The sequence below is a fragment of the Rattus norvegicus genome, chromosome 3 (genome assembly GCF_021556685.1).
Source record: "Rattus norvegicus strain SHRSP/BbbUtx chromosome 3, alternate assembly SHRSP_T2T, whole genome shotgun sequence".
In the NCBI taxonomy this organism is placed as follows: Eukaryota; Metazoa; Chordata; class Mammalia; order Rodentia; family Muridae; genus Rattus; species Rattus norvegicus.
The window spans coordinates 36827749-36847929 of NC_141536.1; the positions used below are offsets into that span (position 1 = coordinate 36827749).

The following is a 20181-nucleotide window of genomic DNA, read 5'->3' on the forward strand; positions in this document are numbered from 1 at the left end:
GAGTCACCTTACTCCGGTGCGTCCTTTCCGTTTTCTAGCCATACACCAGGCCCACTTAAGAAAGTGCAAAGATGAAGCTGCAAGTTTTAAATGTTGAAACAAAAAAAAAATCTATGTTCCCGTCACACTATTTAAATTAATTTGAGAAGAGGGCAAATAATCCACATGCAATTGGCCATACTAACTTCTCTTACAAATTTTCCCAACATGGAAGTGATAAAATAAGAGAAAGTAAGAACAGTAAGTATCTGAGGTCATGATTTTGCCTGATCACTACATTAGCGAGTTTGATTAGTATCAGCCATGCTGAGGACAATATGCTTCGAGTATTAGACTCCCAGTCTTAACTAAGATAAACTTGTTAATTGCTTGGCTATCTGAGCAACTCTAGAAGAACAAGCATTCAGATACGTCAGCCTTTGCCAAACTGAAGATTTGGAAAGACGATCTACTGGATTTAAAAGATCCAGAGATTCAGGACTGTCGTATCACCTGTGGCTTCACACTGACCCTGACCTAACAAGTGGAGTGTGTCTGATGGTATAATTAAAACAAGACAATGGGATACACTTGGTTTACAGGTTTTATAGCAAGGACATTACATTTTCAGGTACCTAAAGTCAAAATTCAACACACTGATATAAAACTTCTATTTAAACCAATAGGGTTCTGTTATGATATTGATCTGTTCACAGTAACATTTACAAAAAGAGGCAGAGGCAGGGGGATCTCTGCGTTGGAGGCCTGATGGCCTACAGAGTTCCAGGACAGCTGCTGCTACACAGAAGCCCTATTTTCAAAAAGTAAAACGAAAACAAACAAAAAAGCTGTTTAATAAGAGAATCACTTTATGTCTTTTGCTGTGTCTGGTTTGCATAGGTCTACTGCAGGAATATTTTTAACTAATCATGTTTTATAAGAATTTGAAGATGTGAAGAAATTATAAGAAGCACAGAAACCTGTTTTGAGGACATGCTAAAACATCAATAGTTTTTTATTCAAATGTATCAAAAATTTAATGTTGTACTTTAAAAATCATTATTCATGGAATTAAAACATATTTTACAGATTCTAATTTCTCTTATGAAACATTACTGGTTTGTTTACCAAAATCATAAGCATGATTTAAAGACTATCTCTGACCTCCATGTCAAGTACTGGGACTGATCAGCAATCCTGACTATTGCAAAATGAGGACCTCTGAAAATTAAATTCAAGGAAATTCTGTGGCCAGTTGTTAGGTATTCTGAGTAACATACAATGAGGGGGACTCATCTCAAGCAAGCAATTTGATTATAATGTTTTCTTAAAGATTATTTCTCAGCAGAAAATGACTTGGCAATGAGAAGTTTAGAAACAAAGTATCTCTCTTTTTGAGTTTTTAAACAAATATTTAATCAAAACACTGGGCAGGATGGAAAAAGAGTTGTATTGATCTGTCCTAACTCATTTAAAGGGCAACAAAATAATTTATATTCTATGTAAATCTCAAATTGAGATAATTTCAGCATGTCCAAATTAAAATAACAAAAATACCAAAGACCAACTGCTAAACTTTACATAAGAAACAAAAACCTCCTGCACTGAAGGCAACAGCATAAATCACAGTACTAACCCTTAAGTTAGCATGGGAAGTTATTGTGAGTTTAAGCCACTGCTTTTCTAAAATAGTCACTGCCTTTCTAAAATATTCCATAGGAAATTTAAAGGTGAAAACACGTTTAAGAATCTCAAATGCACTGATTTATGCTGTTCATAAATATTAAAAAAAAAAAGTAATGTAGCTACCATGGGTAGGATGAAACAAAATTTCAGGGATTTATTATCTTGAAAATGATCATACAATTTCCTTAGAGCTGAGCAGCTTATGTAGAAATAAACACTAGTGCACACTACAAGAGAAGGTTTAATAATAGATAAAAATGTACAAAAATATTGAAATCAGAAATGCTTTAGAATGTGTACCATGAAGTCAATACTTCTCAGTGAGTAAGGAAGGTAATTTACAACCTCCTCAATGGAATTAAAAAAAAGTGAAAGAGAAAGATTGGATTAAAAATTAAAAGAAAATGTTTAAGTCAACATTGATTTCCCGCCCCCGACAAGGATATTTCAACTATTACTCAAAAGTTTGGTGGCACATTCTTTAGTAGGTCCTTAAGGCAATATATTTAAACTAATTTACAATTTGACTTGATGTTAGCTATTTTAAAACATCACCTCAAAATAGATGCCCAAAATAATGCCCTCATGAGCCTTTTTAAAATGTTCAGATGTTCCATAAAAAATAATGGTGTCTTTATTACAGCAGCGCTCATTGGCACCACTACATTAGAGGTCTACCCAGTTTCCATCAAAAACACCTATTTCTTAAGAGCTCACCAGAAAAGTTCACGTTGGCTTTAACCAGTTCAGTAGTGCACAAAAAAGCAGTCTTCTCATAGGTTGCTGGTGCTTTTTTTGTACTACATTATCAAAAAATTGTCATTGTATCTTCAAAATCCAACTTGTATAAAGGAAATCAGGTCACCTCCTGACTTAAAACAAAGCAGAGACGTCTGCAGCTATCATTCAATTGCCACTTTTAATCCATCCTGTAGTGCCCTATGAAAGGGTCACAGAGAGACAGTTATCACCATAGGAAAATATGATTCTTGAGACAGAATCAAGTTATTTTCAATTTCCTTTGCTTTTATAAAGTCCACAATAACAATACATAAATGCACTTTTTTCCTGTGACACAATTAAAACCCAGTGTTATGTAAATTGGACTTAAAATAATCCCTGGTCTGAATTAGACTTTAAATCATACTATAAACATATATTTGGTATAATTTATTGATCATCGTCCAGTTGCTCCAAAAGGGTTCTTCTGCGCTTTTCTAATTCCCCTTCACTCAGTTCACTGCCAGAAGTATCCCAGTTACCCTGCAAAGACATTTGACATAATTACAATTGAAGTTCATCCTGAAGAGGGTACAAAAACTGAAACCGTAAAAAGATTCTAAAATAGAAATGGAATTTCAGCCACACAAACACATTTCACAGGGACTTCAAACTGATGTTTGGCCTTAAAACCCAACAGTTGGTTATTAAACATCCCTTGGATGTCATCAGAGGGTAAAATGGAAGCCATGTGTGTGCCCACTTCCTAGGCTGTATGGCTTTTGCTAATTTTATAGATTTTAGGTAATCCTGTAAAGCAATTTAAGTTTTAGACTTAGACTCTATATGTTCTCTAATCTTATGCTCAAAAACACACAGACAAGACTTATATCTGAGATATAACCTCAAAGTGGAGTGCTCCTGAGATGTTTAAACCACTGCTACAGAAGGAATAAGTATAGTGATTCACTCTTCATGAAGGCTGTGACTCAGATTCATTCAAAACATTAAAAAAAAGGGGGGGTTTGAATATGATCAAAATACATTGTAGAAAATTATTTAAAAAACAAGAAACAAAGAAGGCTAAAAAAAAAAAAATCCCAAAACAAGACAAAACAAAAAACTCAACAAAAATACAAAAAACAATCCCCGGCAACACTCTTGTCAATGGATCAGAACATCCTGCTGTAAGTAGAAAGGCTTCTCTTCACCGAGGGCACAAAGCAAGTCTGTGCAACAAATGGCAAAACCAAGAAACTGATGCTACTGTATGTCCTGACACTGTCGTGCACAAGAGGACTCAAGCACTGTGATAATAACTTATGAATCCATTTCCTGTTTTCCCGTGACTGTCTATACTAGTTGTTGGGATGCTACTTCTTGAAACTGAATTTATGAGCAACATTACTATGGCTATCTAGAGAAACCCTGATTTGAGCCTTCTAAATTTTATATTCTAAAAAGGTGTCTGTGTCTGTGTCTGTGTGTGTGTGTGTGTAAAACAGGGGGGGGGGGATGACGACGACAGAAATCTATTACTTTTTATTTCATCCCTAGAAGCATTCCCTTCTAATACAGGCAGGAAATGAATGAATAAATGGTACCAGAAATCTATTTGATAAGCAGTGAAGAAAATGTATTCCTTTCTTTTTTGTTAGCAGACTAAGAAAAAAAGCCTATCCTATAAGCACCATCAAGGTTTTTATGAGGGAATCCATTTTTGATTTTCTGAATTCAGGAAAGAAACAATTTTCAGTACTTACAGAATCCTTTCCAGTCTTTTTCTTAGGTGATTTGTGTTTTGATTCTGATCTCTGCCTACTTCTGTCTTTTTCACTTTCCCGATCTTTTTCTTTTTTATCCTTCTCTCGTTCAGTATCTGATTCTGGAGAGTCCTATGTAAATAAAAATTAACATGTCAGAATTTCGATAACCATGCCATTATTTTTACAAATTATTTATGCAGGTAATATTTAATAATATTTCACTTATTTGGTTAGGTGTAAAATGTAATGTGTTAATTCAGGGTTTGTTGTTAAGATCTTGAGACAGGGTTTCTCTATACTCCTGACCATGGAGGAACTTGCTCTGAGAGCAGCCTGGCCTCAACCTCAGAGGTCTGCCTACCTCACAGATGCTGAGAGTAAAGGTGGGTGCCATCATGCTCCACTCTGAAACCAGAGTTGAAAAGAATTTCTCCAGTGTTCATGGGCGAGAGGTAGAATAGCGTTTCCCACAGGAATGATACATGCTAAGCACCCACCCTTAATAAGCTATACCCTTAGTTCCTGAACTTTTTTCATCGAACATAACTCTGGTTTATTTAGATCTGTATATAAGGAAGGATACTGCTGACTAAGCTGTTCATTTAATCCACGGAATAAGGTTGAAAATCACCAAGAAATAAGTTATTTATAATGCTAGTGTTTAAATAAGTAGTTCTAGGTTAGATAGATAAAAATATTAGGGGGCAGCATGAAAATCCAAATTAACCAATCTAATGTAACTCAGGCACTAACATTTTTTTTTTCTTTTTTTTTCTGGAGCCAAGGACCAAACCCAGGGCCTCAAGCACTCTACCACTGAGCTAAATAAATCCCCAACCCCAGGCACTAACATTTTTAAAACCTCCTACATCAACCCAATATGTATGCATCTACAACATTAGAAGAGAAACTGTTCAAGCATTTATACTTTCTGTCTCTGTTTCTGTCTCAGTGTCTCTCTTTTAAAACTTAAGGCAGGTTAGGAGTTCTAATACTTGTGCCTGTTTCTATCTGAAGTTCCAAGTGATTTTTTTAAAGGAAGACTAGGGTGAAGCACACCTAGACACTGTTTTTTTGTCCCAAGGTAAATGACTACACAGATGTAATTATGAGAAGGCCCTAAGAATCCTTTCTAAAGCAAAGTCTTGGAATTGTTTAAACTAGAAACTTTCTTACAGATTTATGTCTCCTCTTTTTGCTTTTCTTCTTATGCTTTTTTGATTTCTTGTAACTTCTCTCTGTGGCGCACAGAAACAAAAAGAAAATGTCAGAATATGAGAAAATCAAAACACCAAGGTTTACTCAAAAAAGAGAAGTGCTCACCAGACTCAGCACTAGAAGAATGTTCTGAAGCAGAATGGGATTCTGATCGCTGTCTTTTTTTCTTTGAATGGCTGTCATCATCATCTGAGTCTGATCCCTGAATAATACACATAAATACATTCAGTCACGGTCACAGATATTTTAGTATACTGTGCCAGCCAACACACTTCTTACCGATCGAGAGCGGGAGCGTTTCCTATGGTGTTTTTTAGATTTCTTAGAATGTTTCTTGTTCTTTGAATGATGATGCTGACATTCATGCTAGAGTGGCAAAAGAAAAACTTTAAGAACTGCACTTACTTTGTATAGGCAAGAACAAGAAAATGTCACAAGCTCAACACATGAGATCTTCAAAAATATCCTAAGCAAGATAGTTTAGAATAAGATGCCCAGTAATATGAGAAACCATTTTTATTCTTATTAGAATTCATATATTATGTGTTCATTTTTATATTCATTTATATATTAAAAATGTTACAAAATATTAATGAAGTAGTTTTTACCAAAATGACAAGAGCAAAGTCTGGTAGGGAAAAGTATAATGTCTTAGAAAGGTTTAACTTTCAATAATGATTAAAAGAATGTATTAAGGCATAATTTTGCTAGCTAATCTGTCTAGGTTTGGTTAATAAGCTTAAACTCGGATACACAAAATCTATTTCTTTTTATTTCATCCCAAGAAGCATTTCCTCCTAATCCAGACAAGGAACACTTATTTAACAACAGGTTGGGTACTTAGCAGTATCAAAAAAATTATTGTGGGCAGAAGGTGGTGGTGGTGGACAGAGTATGAGGACAGTTAGGAAATAGTTCAGTATGTAAAGGCCAAGACCCCAGTTCTACCCTTGGCACCATAAGGCAGAGGAGAGAATACACTCCTGGACTTTATCTTCTGACTTCCATGAATTCTGTGACTTACACAATTATAAAATATTTATGAGGCTACTTGGAAAGGAGAGGTGCTTCAGTAAAAGCTCCTTGTTCTAATGTTTATATCCCTGGCTCAGATAACATATATTTGGTCAAAAAAAAAAAGTAGAAATGGAAAATCTGGCTAAAAATGACCTCATCCCTGCTTCACTGAGTGGTGCCCCGAGGCCTAACTAATCAATCAAGTTTTCGCAAGTTTCCCTTTCTCCTACATTACCATCTTCAGACTCATTAACCACTTCACTACGTTACCTCTAGCTCAAATCACCACGAATCCATAGCTGGAGAGTCTGTGTGTGTAAGTAGTGTACGAAGTGTGTGTGCACACATGCAAAGGCTAGATGAAGAAATACGGAATATCTACAGCTTTCAACCTTTCTCCCTGAGACATCGTCTCTTTCAGAAAGTCCTTGTTTTGGCTAAAATGGCTGGCCGATATGCACCCAAGATTTCCCTGTATCACCTACCCCTGCCTGATAGGTATGCAGACTGTTTTTCACGCTTGCACTCTTTATCCAATGAACCATCTCTTCACCACCTGGAGATCCTTGATTACAAAAAGGTAGGCCATACATTCCTTAAGATACACCATTTCAAAATTCCAAATACGTTCAAATGCTTTGCAATATGGGGTGTAACCAAAAAAAAAAATTTTTTTTTTTAAAATTTACTTTACATCCTCGATTCCTCCCCTCCCTCCTCTCCTAGTACCTCCCTCTCACTCCCCCACTCCCATATCTTCTTCTTGTCTTCATTTCTCCTCAGAAAAGGGGAGGCTGGGTATCAGGTGGCCTTGGTATATCAAGCTGCAGTAGAATCAGGCACATCTTCTATTCTGGCTAGGCAAGGCAGCCCAGTTAGGGGAACAGGGTTTCTGTCTGCTTCTGCTTAGGAATACACAAGACTCAGCTGCAAAACTGTTACGTATGTGCCAAGGGATTAGGTCCATCCTATGTATACTGTCTGTCAGGTGATTCATTCTCTGTAGGCCCCTATGGGCCCAGGTTAGTTGATTCTGTAGGCTTTCTTGTGGTGTCCTTGATCTCTCTGGTTCCTTTAATGCTTCCTCTCCATCTTCAATTAGATTCCCCAAGCTCTGCTAAGATTTTGATACAAGATTTTTGTGGATGTAACTTAAGGTTCTATACTTCTGTGAGGCTCCGAAGTAATAAAAATCCTATTAGTCTAAGGTACAAAGTAGTAAAAACAAAGGATCAACAAGGACCAGTCAGTCAAAGTGGCAGTTGGGAATCAATATGGACGTCCACATGAGCTCATGGTTAACAGAGAAAACAATTTGTTAACATTGATATTAATCAAGAATAATAAAGCCAAACAAATAGCTAACACATTACTCCTCAACTGTCATGCCAACACAATACACGTGTGCTGTCTTTCAGCTTATTACAAATTGCTAGTTGTCTAGAATTTACTCCATCACGAACTTTAAAAAGTGTCTATTTGTGAATAGTCTCAAGTGGTGTGTGCATGTGCATGCTTGTGGAGTCCTTAAGTTTATGCTACTTACACCCGCAGATTCTACCTCACTGGAACCCAGAAGGACTGTCATTATAGCTAGCCATACCATGCTCATAGATCCTATTTCTAACCTCCCCAAGTGCTAGGATTATATGTAGTCTACCACATCCATATCCCCCCTGTATTTATGTGTGCTGGGGGCAAGTGAACTCCAGTCCTTACAAATGCAAACGCAGGGCAAGGATTTTGCTCTTTCAGTCAATTCCTTGGCTCCACGTTAAACTTTTTGAAAGCACTAATAGTCAAATATAAGCCAGACTCCACTGCGTACAAAATTTACTTATTACTTCATGTTGTCCACTTGCTTACTTGTAACATCACAGACTTGCCATGAGAATTTAGTTCATACATGTAAGCTCTATGAATGAAAAATGGGTTATCTCATACAGTCTATAATAATTATTTAATAAACATTGGTTAACTCAGGATAATTTACAGGAGCCTGTCCTGAAACCAGTCAAAATATTCCTACTATAGACTTACTTGATATTTTCCCCCACTGTTATTTTAAGCAAAACTTCCTATTTTTTCATTGTTATTCAGGAACTCTCTAGATTTTTGACATACCTAATATAATGTCTGAATCAGATTATATGTATAATATATATCGTAGTTTTTAAAAAATTGTTGTTCAGTATTCCCAGGGTTAATTACTGGCTGATTTATGAGGGTGACAAATGGCTGAATTTCTGCAACTATGAAACAAAAAGCTAATTTCTGACTAAGTTTAATAGCCCATGCAAACGTGTTCATCATTTGAAATAATTCTACAGAAAGAAAACATTACTGGATAAGAACAGTGACTATTTATAAGTCACAACAAACTAAGAATTACCTCAAGCACATGCATGAAATCTTTAAATATTCTTTTTCTTTCAGATTCTAGAGTTATATCCTCAAATGCTGGTTCCTTCACAAATCTTTCCCGGATCTGGAAAGCAATGATATGGAATAAATATACAAAGATGAAGAAAATTTTATCACCATGTCTAAAAGAAGCATGACCTATAGGGAAAACTGTGATTCACGAAGAGTGAAATTTTTTCTCCCTTCAAAAGTTCTAGCAGGGTGTGGTAGTACATGCCCGGAGACAGAGGCAGGTAGATCTGTGTAGCCTGGCCTACAGAGTTCTAAGACAACCAGTGCTGTGAAGAGAAACCCTGTCCCCTAGTAATAGTGTATTCAAACCATTTTAGACAAACTATTTCTAAATTCAAGTCACAACTAACTTTTGACATATATACAATGTTTTATAAATAGTTTTATTTAGCTTATCTGTGTCCCCTACAAACAAATCAGTGGTCTTTTCAACTGTGAAGCACAAATATACCTACATCTTCCCAGACAGCATCCAGTTCTATTGGAGGAGTGGCCTGTTTCAACATACTCTTAAAGGCAGACTCTTTTCGTTTCATTTTCCGAGCTTCTTCCTTTTCTCTCTCACGTTCACGGGCTTCTGCCTTTTCTAGTAACTATCAAAAAATCAAATCTAATAAGTTATGATAAGTCCTGTTTCAAACACTGTTTAAAAGTAACATATAAGCCATTGTTCTTAAAAGTATTATCATATCATTTATAAGAGTTTGATTTGACCTCTAACAATGAAAAATCTTTATACATTTTATTTTACTTTACCTTATAAATCCCATTTACTCTATCTTATTCCACTGGCCTACAACCTTAAGTAATTTTTAGATGATAAGGTAGATATGTGCAATAATTTAACTTACACTATTGAAAGCCAACTTGATATTTCCAGCATCCAAAGTGGTTGATCTTTTGGTTGAACTGATTATTGCCACAAAATCTTCAAAAGTAGTGTTTACTTCAACTACAAATCCTTTATCCTAAAAGCCAGAAATCTTATTATAAATAACACATGACTGCAATGAATTAATGTTTTCAAATAGTTAAGAACAAGTATTTATTTACCTTCAGAATGTCTTTTATTATCTTTTTTTCATCATGATATCGTGCTTTAAGATCTTCAACATAAAACTTGAAAAGATCAAGTGCAGTTGATCCTAATGAAAAAACTAAAGAAGTCAAAAAGCTAGCTCTAACCAAGAGCTGCAATTACTTTTGTTTGTAAAACAAACATAAAATAAAGCACACACCCCTCCTTCCCATCAACTGGTCCCACGCCCCCCCCCCCCCCCCACATCCATCCCAACTCCTACAGTATGTGTGGAAACAAAAGCGTCTCACCAGGCTGACCCAGCATATTAGTGAATCGAATGTCAGAGCTAATGGTCGGATACAGCTCCATCCAAGAGGACATAGAGTGCAGCTGCCCGTGCTCATGCAACTCGTCTAGAAAGATCTGCAAGAAACAAACACATGTGGAATGTTACAAGAAATACAACAAAAACATGGTACAAGGTACTAGCAAAACCTAAAATGCTTAAGTATGTTTAGGTGCAAAGAATATTTGCTATTTGATGTAAGCAAAAATATTTCTAGACCACAAATAATATAAACAAGCCATCCAAAGAAAGAGATCTTTCAAACACTGTACTATCCTTCTAGTCTTCAGTTGCTTATCCCTAAAGGCAACCACTTCCGGTTAAAAAAACGAGAACAACTAAATCCATACAATGCTGTGTGTGTACGTAACCACAAATCAAAGATACTAAATGGGATTATCTATTCTCAAATAACGAATGAGGCTGAAGAGTGACCATGTGCATGTTCTGTACAAATAGCTTCTTTTGTTTTAGATATTTCTATTTAGGTTAATTTTTAAAGGATGAACTGAAGAGATGGCTCTGTGGTTAGGGGCAGTTGATACTGAGGCTGTTCCCAACATCCATAAGGTGACTTGGTCACCTGTAACTTCAGTTCTAGCTGGGATTAAAAGCACGCACTACTACCATCTGACAGATCATTCTTTATACCAGCCACAATGTATCTGTTCAGAAACTGCCTTTCATTGATGGCTTTTTAAATTTTTTATTGTACTTTTTTGTATCATTTGTATGTATGTTTTGCATGCATGTTTATATGGTTATCAGGCAAGTGAATGATACATACATATTAGCAGGAAATACTCATACCCATAAAATAATCTTTAAAAAATGAATCTAGTATAGTTATATATTTGCTTTCCTCAAAGCATCTGGGAAAATTAGGATTTAAATCATTATCTGACCTCCAACCATTTCCTTTCCTTAATATAAGGGTTTATTATTATACCTTAATTCTGTCTTTAAAAAATGTTTAGTCTACACCATCCACTTCCTTTCCTATGGCTACAGTCAGGACTACACACTGTGGCTTCAGTACTATCAGTGTCTACTGCTGGTCTTCCAGTCCTTAGCTCCTATAATTCCTACATCTCCACTGTTTTTTTTTTTTTTTCAACAAAAGTGGTGAAGGTGTTTTTAAGGCATTTCAATCTTTTTTTATTTTTTATTTTTTTTTTCGGAGCTGAGGACCGTACCCAGGGCCTTGCACTTGCTAGGCAAGTGCTCTACCACTGAGCTAAATCCCCAATCCCAAGGCATTTCAATCTTAATGCATTAAAAACACCTTCAGGGATTTGCTATAAGATTTTAAATCTACTCCTTTCTATCATGTATTTTTGTTGATATTTCACTTGAGTCACTGAATTTTGAGTCTGATCATATTTCAACAGTGGATCTCTAATTGAAAAATTGTCAAATGAAGTTTGCTAATTTATTTAAAGCTGGTATTCAGTAAATTCCAGTTTACTTTTACCTTGAATAGTGATCACCAATAAATTTTCCCTTGGTTGAAGATCTCTACCTCAGATTCAACTCAGTATTAACTTTTCTTATTCATTCATGTTGCTATTCATGTGTGCTTGAATTATGAACTTTCATAGATTTTTGTGAGATATCCCTCATCTTTAAATTGTTCCTTTATTTTTCCCCCTTGACTATTTTTCTCTTATCCATTAAAATACTTTTTCCTTTTTTTATTTTTGAGATAGGATCTCATCCTGTACCCTTGGCTGTCCTGGATCTTTAAAGCAGACCAGGCTGGCCATGAGCACTCAGGAGATCCACCCACTTCTGTCTACAGAGTGCAAGGATTAGGTATATGGTATCGCCACATCCACTCTGAAAGCAAAAAAAAAAAAAAAAAAAAAAAAAAAAAGTCCTGAGGTTTTGCTTGCCACAATATCTAAAAAGTCTAATTGTAAGTTTCAACTATTTGTCAAATCTTGTACCTTTCCTTATTATGCTAGTGATTACTAATTATCTTAAGTATCTTTTAAGTCTACACATATAGGATAATGTCATTATACAGCAAGGTGAGTCCAGCCTATCATTGGATGAGGAAGAGCGGGCGGGGGAAAAGTCTAGGAAGGAGGAGGAGGAGTCAGGGAAGGATCAAGATGGAGAAGACAGAGGAAGATGATGGTCCAGATGGTCTGTCTAGGTCAATTTTATCTTGTTTAGGTGTCGGTTTCTATCTTTATTAATTGGCAGTGAATTATTCTGTGGATGTACTGTTGTTTGAGAATTCAACATGTAAATCTAATTGCTAAATTACAAGTTTCTGGAACTTTGATTTACTGGGCTAAAGAGGACAGTGTGTGAAGGAAATGGCTTTGAGGCAGTTGGAGCGTGAGGATCTGGTTCTGTTGCCTGTGGGAACATGCTCTGCAAAACGAGGTGTGTGTGTTTGTGTGCGTGCGCGTGCCACCTAGGAAACCATGTGGAGAGGGCAACTAAAAGGGAGACAGCCAGGAGAGGACGGCTCGTGGACCAAGTAGTAGAGTAGCAGCTGGAATAAGAGGATCCGGCTCTTGGGAACTGATAGAAAACGTTTCTAAATATTATTGCAACAGGTATTATGGAAGCTATTAATAAATAAAAATCTGACGCTCCAGGTTGAGCTTAACAGATCAATATATTTTGGGCTAAAGTCCTGGTTTGAAGAAGTTGCTTACTTCTTATTGGTATTGAAATTGATAGAAGGTGGTTATCCTAAGGTTGTTTTATGAGGAATTTAGAAATGGTCATAATTTAACAGGGAGGAAGTAGCTCAGATTGATTATATAGCTATCCTTTCTAATTTTTATAACATACATTTACAAATTTTTAGTATTTGTTATTTTGGTAGATTTTCCTGTACCTTAGGCTTTGCTAATCATCTGAAGGATGATACAATCAACCTATCATTAGGCTCCACCCCAGAATCCTATTTAGTTAGTTTGTTTTAGGGTTTAGTAATTTACATTTTGTAATTTAATGGAGATTCTGTGCATCTAGGGCTCATTCTCAAGAGGAGCACTACTTTGTCTTACAACACTTTCTTCTTTGTGACACATTTCCCCTTCATTCCATTTAAAGACTTGTCTCAAACCTTTCTATTACAGTTGACATGAGTTCAAATATTGTACTTTAAGACTTTAAGAAAACAACTTGCCAGGTTCCTAGCAAAGATGTAACAAACTTAATATTTAAGTGTTAACTGACAGGTCAAATCAAATCAAAACAATAAAGACTGTAATCACCAAACCACAATATTTGAATAGGTTCTTTCCACTCATGATTAATTTTAGAAAAGACAGTTTTGATAATTCATTTTACTATAGTTCTAAACAAATCTTTGAAAGGTGAAATATGACTGCAGAATTACTGTGCTACATATATATCTTAAGGAATACCAATAGTGATTTAATAACCACTTACATTATGATTAAACGCAAACATGCTATATGCAGACCAATGGGATTTGAAGCCATATTTTACATTTAGCTGAAGGCCCACATGGCCTGTAATTAGAATCTCTTGGCCTGAACTTTTAGCATTTGGTACTCTGTATCATTATTTTAAGCTCTATGACCCAGATTTCTGTTTTAACAGCCATTTAATGTCTATTTTATATCTATTTTATTTGTTATTTTATGTCTACTTCAAATTTAAACTATTGTAAACTTTAAACCTTAAAACAGTCTTGAAGCTTACAAGCTGCAAAAGTCTAAGAGCTCTCCTAAAAAACATTTTTTGCCACATAGTTACAAATAGTTGATTATCTTAAAACTAGGGATAGCCTATTTTATAGCTAGCTATGAAAATTATAGGAACATAGGTAAACAGAATGTCTACTTTCATGGCTTTAATAAGACTGGTCTTTGACTGGTCATTTCCATGCTAAATGTGATCAAAGAAATGATCTTTCTCACTAATAAGGAACAATTCCAGAAATCACTGGTGTACAAAAGAGCATCAGTATTACTACATATTAAAACTTAATGTATTGACTGGATCAAATTCTTAGGAGGAGGCTTAATAATCTGTGTTCTTAGTAGTCATGAATAATCTTATGCAGAACTACTGAAAAAGTAACTTACAGAATAGTGAGTTTCACAGAACAAAAGTAAATTGCTGTTCAACAGCTGAGGGCAATAGAGTTAGTAACCACTGACATGGTAGGAATAATTGTTTTTAAAAAGTCTTTTACATGAGTCTAACACAAAAGAGATTTCAAGAACTATTGCCCTAAAGAATAACAATAGATCAAATGATAAACAACAAGCTTAAGTAAGCCACTGCAACCTTGTTGTCACCCTAACACAAAGTTTAATACACAAGACTAAAGACTGCTTGTAACCAAGACTGTATAGTTTTAAATCCTAGCTCCATGCTTAGTAGTATCTCACCAGTTCTGTTTCCTTATTTATCTGAATATATTCAACAAACATGATATATTAAGAAGTAGTTTCAAAACACAGGTTATACAAGTAAAATATCTTAGGTGAGCATTGTGGCATTTATCTGTAATCCCTGTACTTGAAAGGTGAAAAAGATCAAGAGTACAAAATTCTTTGGGCTACATAGCAAGACTGAGGACAGCCTAGGTCACCTAGGATCCTATCCCAAAGAAATAAGAGAATAAGAATTTAAACAGCAAAAATTCATTTCTTTGTAATGGGAAGAATAGCACTAGAAGCAAAAAAGGAGTCACTGACTACGGAACACAGTTTAGCTCCCATGTAAAGGGCTTAATTATGTTCCATGCCTAAATTGTACAGTACATCCTTTGAGAACCAAATATCAACTGCTACAAAGCACTCAATCACTCATCTTGTTTCCACCTAGCCCTTATGCTATTTTGCTCAGCTGAAACCTACGCTCAAGTTAAACAATGCTTGCTGCACCCAGCTTTGTTCACTCTCCTCAAATGTCCAAGAACAAAAACTAAGTTATAAAAATTAAAGAGTTCAACATACTGGACCACCCGTGAAGTCTAGGTAACGAACCGGAAACAAGTATCTCAAAACTGTCTTGATCCTTCTTGACACTCAATGACTATATTACAGAACTAAGAAAAGGCATCTTTCAGGGTTGGGGATTTAGCTCAGTGGTAGAGCGCTTGCCTAGCAGGTGCAAGGCCCTGGGTTCGGTCCCCAGCTCCGGGGGGGCATCTTTCTATTACCTGAAAAGATTCCCTATTTTTACGCTGCCTCCTCCTTTCTCTCAACAAAGTCTTCTGTTTTTCTTCTTCTTCTTCCTTTTCTAAAGCTCGGATGTGTTCCTCAAAGCATATTAATGCATCTTCTTTATCCATGTCTATAGTATTTTTTTAATAAAAAAAGAAATATTAATAAAGAAAGCAGTTTAGTTATTTGCATTAAACTCTACAAATTTCCAATTCAGTATAAAAACACTTGTATCTGAATTCAAACATAATTATATAATGACACAAGTTATGACTTCAGGTATCACAAAGGATAAATGGAGGAGGACATGTACAAGGTATAATGAACTACTAACAGAAGCAATGTCATGCTTGACCCCCATTTTTTAAAACATCTAAGTTCAAGAGTTCTGTATGCATTTGATTATATAGCAAAGGGTGAGATTTCATGGTCAACTCCCATTTGCATGCTGGGAGTAAGTATTGTGCATGCTGTCTTAGTCACTCAGAGTTTTTAAGTGCAGCTGCCTTGCTGTGTTCAGAAGACACCAATGATCTACAAATGACTGCCTTATTACATATTTCAAGAATTATCTCTAAAATCTAAATTGAAAAAATATAAATTTAAAATTCAATTAAAAGGAACCCATTTGAAAATAAAGCTCCCCCCACCCCAAAATGGACAAATCATTGTGTATAATTGAATTAGTGACTAAATAAAAAGTCAGAGTAATTCTGATTTCATACAAAAATTGACTAACTCTTTGTGACTGGAGGGCACTACTTGTCATTGTTCTTACTCTGTAACTCTTCATCCTCTGCGAACGTTGGATTATCCATCAGATACTGCTGGGCTTCAGACCAAGTGGTAGAGTATGTAACATTAGCCATATTGTCAAGTATGTTTTTTAAGGCTTCCCAATTTCTCTTTCGTAACTGCTTTGCTTGTTCCTACAACAAATGTTTGAATACCTTTTAACATTCAAACAAGATATCTGAATTGCAATTACTTAACATTATTTTATATTCTGATAAGCTTCAAATGTTTTATATAGTTCTGCAGTATCAACACTGTTTATTTTGTTACTGTTGTTTGTGACAGAGTCCTTACTTTTACTTTTTCCATCTGTCTTTGAAGTCAAAATCCAAAACTTTGTTTTTGTGTCTGTATTACCAATATGCAGTACAGATACATTTTACAATGAGGGTTACTGAAAGCAGTCATAGCATGTAAATACCAAAGTCCTCAATGTCATTCAATTCTATTTAAAGTTTTAGTAATATCCTTTAAAAATGGATGTAAAACAATTTAACAGTGATAAATATTCAGATAAATCAGCACCCACTATGATTTAAACAATAATTACCATCTTCGAAAAGAGGGAAAAAGATTGAGTTAACTCATTTTATCTTGAACATAGCTTCCAATGAGCAGATATGATATATAACATACACTATACAAATTAAGTCAAGAAATTCTGTTATAGTTTTATTCTTTTAAAGTAAAATCCTTAAAAATGTTGAAAATACTTATGATTTTAAGAGTACCTTTTCTTTCTTTGAAAGGAAGAACAAAACGTCTTCATAGATTTCAAGACGATCACGCTCTGATATTGCATTCCAAACTTCCATCTCCCCAAACATTTGCTCAGCTTTTCTAGTGATTATGAAATCAAATGTTACTTCCTTAATGCATCAGTACAATTTTAGATCATTTTTTTCAAAGGTAGTCAATGAACACTCTCCACTGTAAGTTTAAAAATCATTACTCAGGAAAATTCCATGACAGTCAATAAAAATATCAAGAGAAGAACAAAAGTCTCTATTTTCTCTTACTTTAAGGCACCTTCTGCAGACTTTAAAAACAGATATCAGCTAATGTGGTATGTTTATTCCCTAATTAATCCCTTAAGTGGGCCTTTATATGAACTCAATTAATGACTTATGGGAGTCCCTTATAGAGCTGCCCCATCCTCATTTACACTGCTATGTTCACTACCATTCATTTTGGATGACTGAGTAGGACAAAAAAAACAGGGGACTCGCTTTCCGCATCTTAAGAAACCTTACTTGTATCTGGTTGTGGAAGTCATTTTTTCATGATTTTCAAGAAAACGCTGAAAGGATTCCTTAGCTTCTTTGTATTTTGATCTTGCTTCTTCTTTTTCCTCCTTCTCTGTCTGGACTTTATAGGCATTAAATGCCTGCTTCTTCTCACTCAGCTTTGCTAAAGCACTACAAAATAATAAAATAATCATATAGGATTAAGCATAAAGGCTGGAGAAACAAATGTTAATGCTTTGGAAAAAAGTTTCATGCATATATTAAAAACATTTGTGTAATTTATTGAAGATATAAAATGATTCTAAAATGCAACTTCTAGTTTTAAAATGATTCTATGGTGCTCAGACTGCAGGACAAGTCTTTGGGGTTTTGGCTGTAGCATGCATAGAATACCTCTATGCCAACTACAAAGCTATGAACAACAACTCTTTATGCAGTTAGACTGTTGGACACAATTTTAAATGCCCTAAGATTAACGTAAAAAGAAAATGTATAAATTGTTGTATTACCTGTACCGAGGATCATTTATGATCATTTTCATAGCTTGCTCCCATGAAGCATTGGAGGGTACCCGCTGAAAATTATTTAAAGGAAAAATTAGTATTTCATACAAGAACACAGAGAGCAGTAGTATTACAGGAAGACAAGTATAATGCTCACTGTAAATATCAAGCACCTCCTTTTGCAGATTTTTTATAAAATCTAAAACCATTTTTAATGATACAATTTTGTGAAGAAAAAAACTCATGCTGAAATTTAACCATATTTTTCTCTATTAGTTCACCCACAAAATGATTAAGCTTTTTGAAAAAATCTTAAATATCAAGGCAAAAATATGCTTGTGAAATTAATACCTTGTTAAGTTTCACAAAAGTGTTTAATTAAAACACAACAAATTTAGTTTGCTTTCAGTTACAACAGTTCAAGTGATTAGTATTTTAAATAAAGGCGCTAAAGTGAATATTTATTAGGAAATTATTATATGTTACTTGAAAAGAATCTATGTAATACCTTTTCTTTCAATAATTCTTTAAATGCTTGCTTTGCCTCCTCCTTTGTATTCCAAGTATATGTTTTTTTTGCTGGTTGGCTCTCTTCCTCTTCTTTTTTAGGAGTAAAACTAGAGAGACAGAAATTTGAACATGCTATTCATAATTTCAGTAACTATTTTCTTAGAAAATCTCTGTATCAGCTGTTTGAAGCTGACCTAAAACTTGGTAATTTCAGAAGAAAGTTTCTTACATGAACCCTAAAATTACAACTGTCTGAGGCCAAAAACATAAAGTTTCAGAATTTCTGTAATGTCAGTTACCAGACCCTATGTAAAGGCCAAAAAATAACACAGAACTGCACTAAGCTGATTTACATCACTAGTCTACACGTTAATAAATGGTTTATCATACTTACGTTTCACACTTCACTTAACCCCTGATAATTTTTTATGTATATATAAAGACTACAAAGAATGTAGAGCAATAAGTGATTAATTAGCAAAATTCAAGTCTGATTAATTTTGCGAACATAGAATAGAATCCAACAATGCTAATTTATCCTTGTGTTGTTTTGGATATTAATATACTATGGCACAAGAGCCAATTAACTCTGTAACCTAGAACTCCAAATAAGTACTATTTGGAATACTGTGAAAAATACTGCTGAATAGTAATTTCAAACAGAATTAATTTAATACAGAATTATCAACTACTTGTTTGGGATCCCACACTAAATTTAGAAAATGCAGTTCAATATAAAAATGATGAACTTGACACTGCAATAGAAAATTACCTAAGAATGTAATATATGTAAACATATCACTCTTTAAGTGGCCTTACACAGAAATTAATTATAATTAGTAAGAAATTATGACTCATGAACTAATATTAAAATGCTGCCAAGAAAGAATACTTGTTAAAGTCATGAAAAATAAATTACTCTTGGCCTTCCACATTCATATAAATGATCGCAACAAGATAAAAAGTATAAAACATAATTGTGATGAATACAGAAATTTCTCATTATTCTTGAGGTAATTGTACCATGTAAGCTATATTGTATTATGTTCTAAAATAGATATGCACAAATTACATGTAATTATCATACCAAATTGCATAAAATATTTTGACCTTCTCAGTGTTTGTTAGTATTCAAAAAGCTCAAGCATAAAATGTAGAAGAATGATAACTCAAAAGCTTATATCATAAGATGCCATTGCTTGACGGATGAAGGACATTCATGTATGAAGAAAATGTCTGATATATATATATGCACATATATACACAAAATGCTTAAATATATATACTTAAATATATGTATAGCCAAGGTCAGTGAAGGAAAAGAAAATGTGACCTTTACTCTTAATTGTCTCCAAATATACCATCTCATTTCTTTTTAAATATCTCGATGTCAAAACATTACAGTTATTTGTAAAATTAACATAAGAGAAGAGAAGAAACATTTATAGGAAGTAGTAGAGAGATGGAGGTGGTGTGACTAACAGTAACTGGGTTATAGTGTTTGGTCAGATTAGCCTTCCATTTATACCTTGCATCCTATGGTAGAAAAACCCAATTATAAGTTTTGATTTTCTCACTGTATAAAGTGCCTTTTCTTATCTCAGGCAGTTTTCAAAAGCTGTTTGTATTTTTCAATTTATTTATAATAAGCTGAAAATCAAACACAACCAATAACTCAAAAAGAATGAAAACAAATTTAATTCTACTCTATTTGACAGAGCTTCTGATCTTCCAAGACTCATTTTTATGTTCAACAGCAATTGACA

At 34.6% G+C, this 20181-nt stretch overlaps 1 protein-coding gene across 26 annotated transcripts in view; it reads right to left on the minus strand.

The window, feature by feature from the left end:
* Positions 1-570: 570 nt before the first annotated feature.
* Prpf40a (pre-mRNA processing factor 40A) overlaps positions 571-20181 on the minus strand; it is a 62364-nt gene continuing 42753 nt past the window's right edge. For 13 of the 26 annotated variants that reach the window (XM_087650612.1, XM_087650609.1, XM_087650607.1 and 10 more), the window contains 16 exon segments: positions 18414-18522; positions 17912-17976; positions 17409-17573; positions 16887-16995; positions 16139-16289; positions 15357-15490; positions 10152-10266; positions 9876-9967; positions 9674-9790; positions 9278-9415; positions 8779-8874; positions 5649-5735; positions 5475-5571; positions 5328-5389; positions 4149-4280; positions 571-2928 (listed from right to left, as the gene is read on the minus strand). In XM_087650612.1, coding sequence (XP_087506738.1) covers positions 2836-2928; positions 4149-4280; positions 5328-5389; positions 5475-5571; positions 5649-5735; positions 8779-8874; positions 9278-9415; positions 9674-9790; positions 9876-9967; positions 10152-10266; positions 15357-15490; positions 16139-16289; positions 16887-16995; positions 17409-17573; positions 17912-17976; positions 18414-18522 — 1762 coding nt within the window. In that variant the 3' untranslated portion in view covers positions 571-2835. 26 annotated transcript variants of the gene reach the window in all.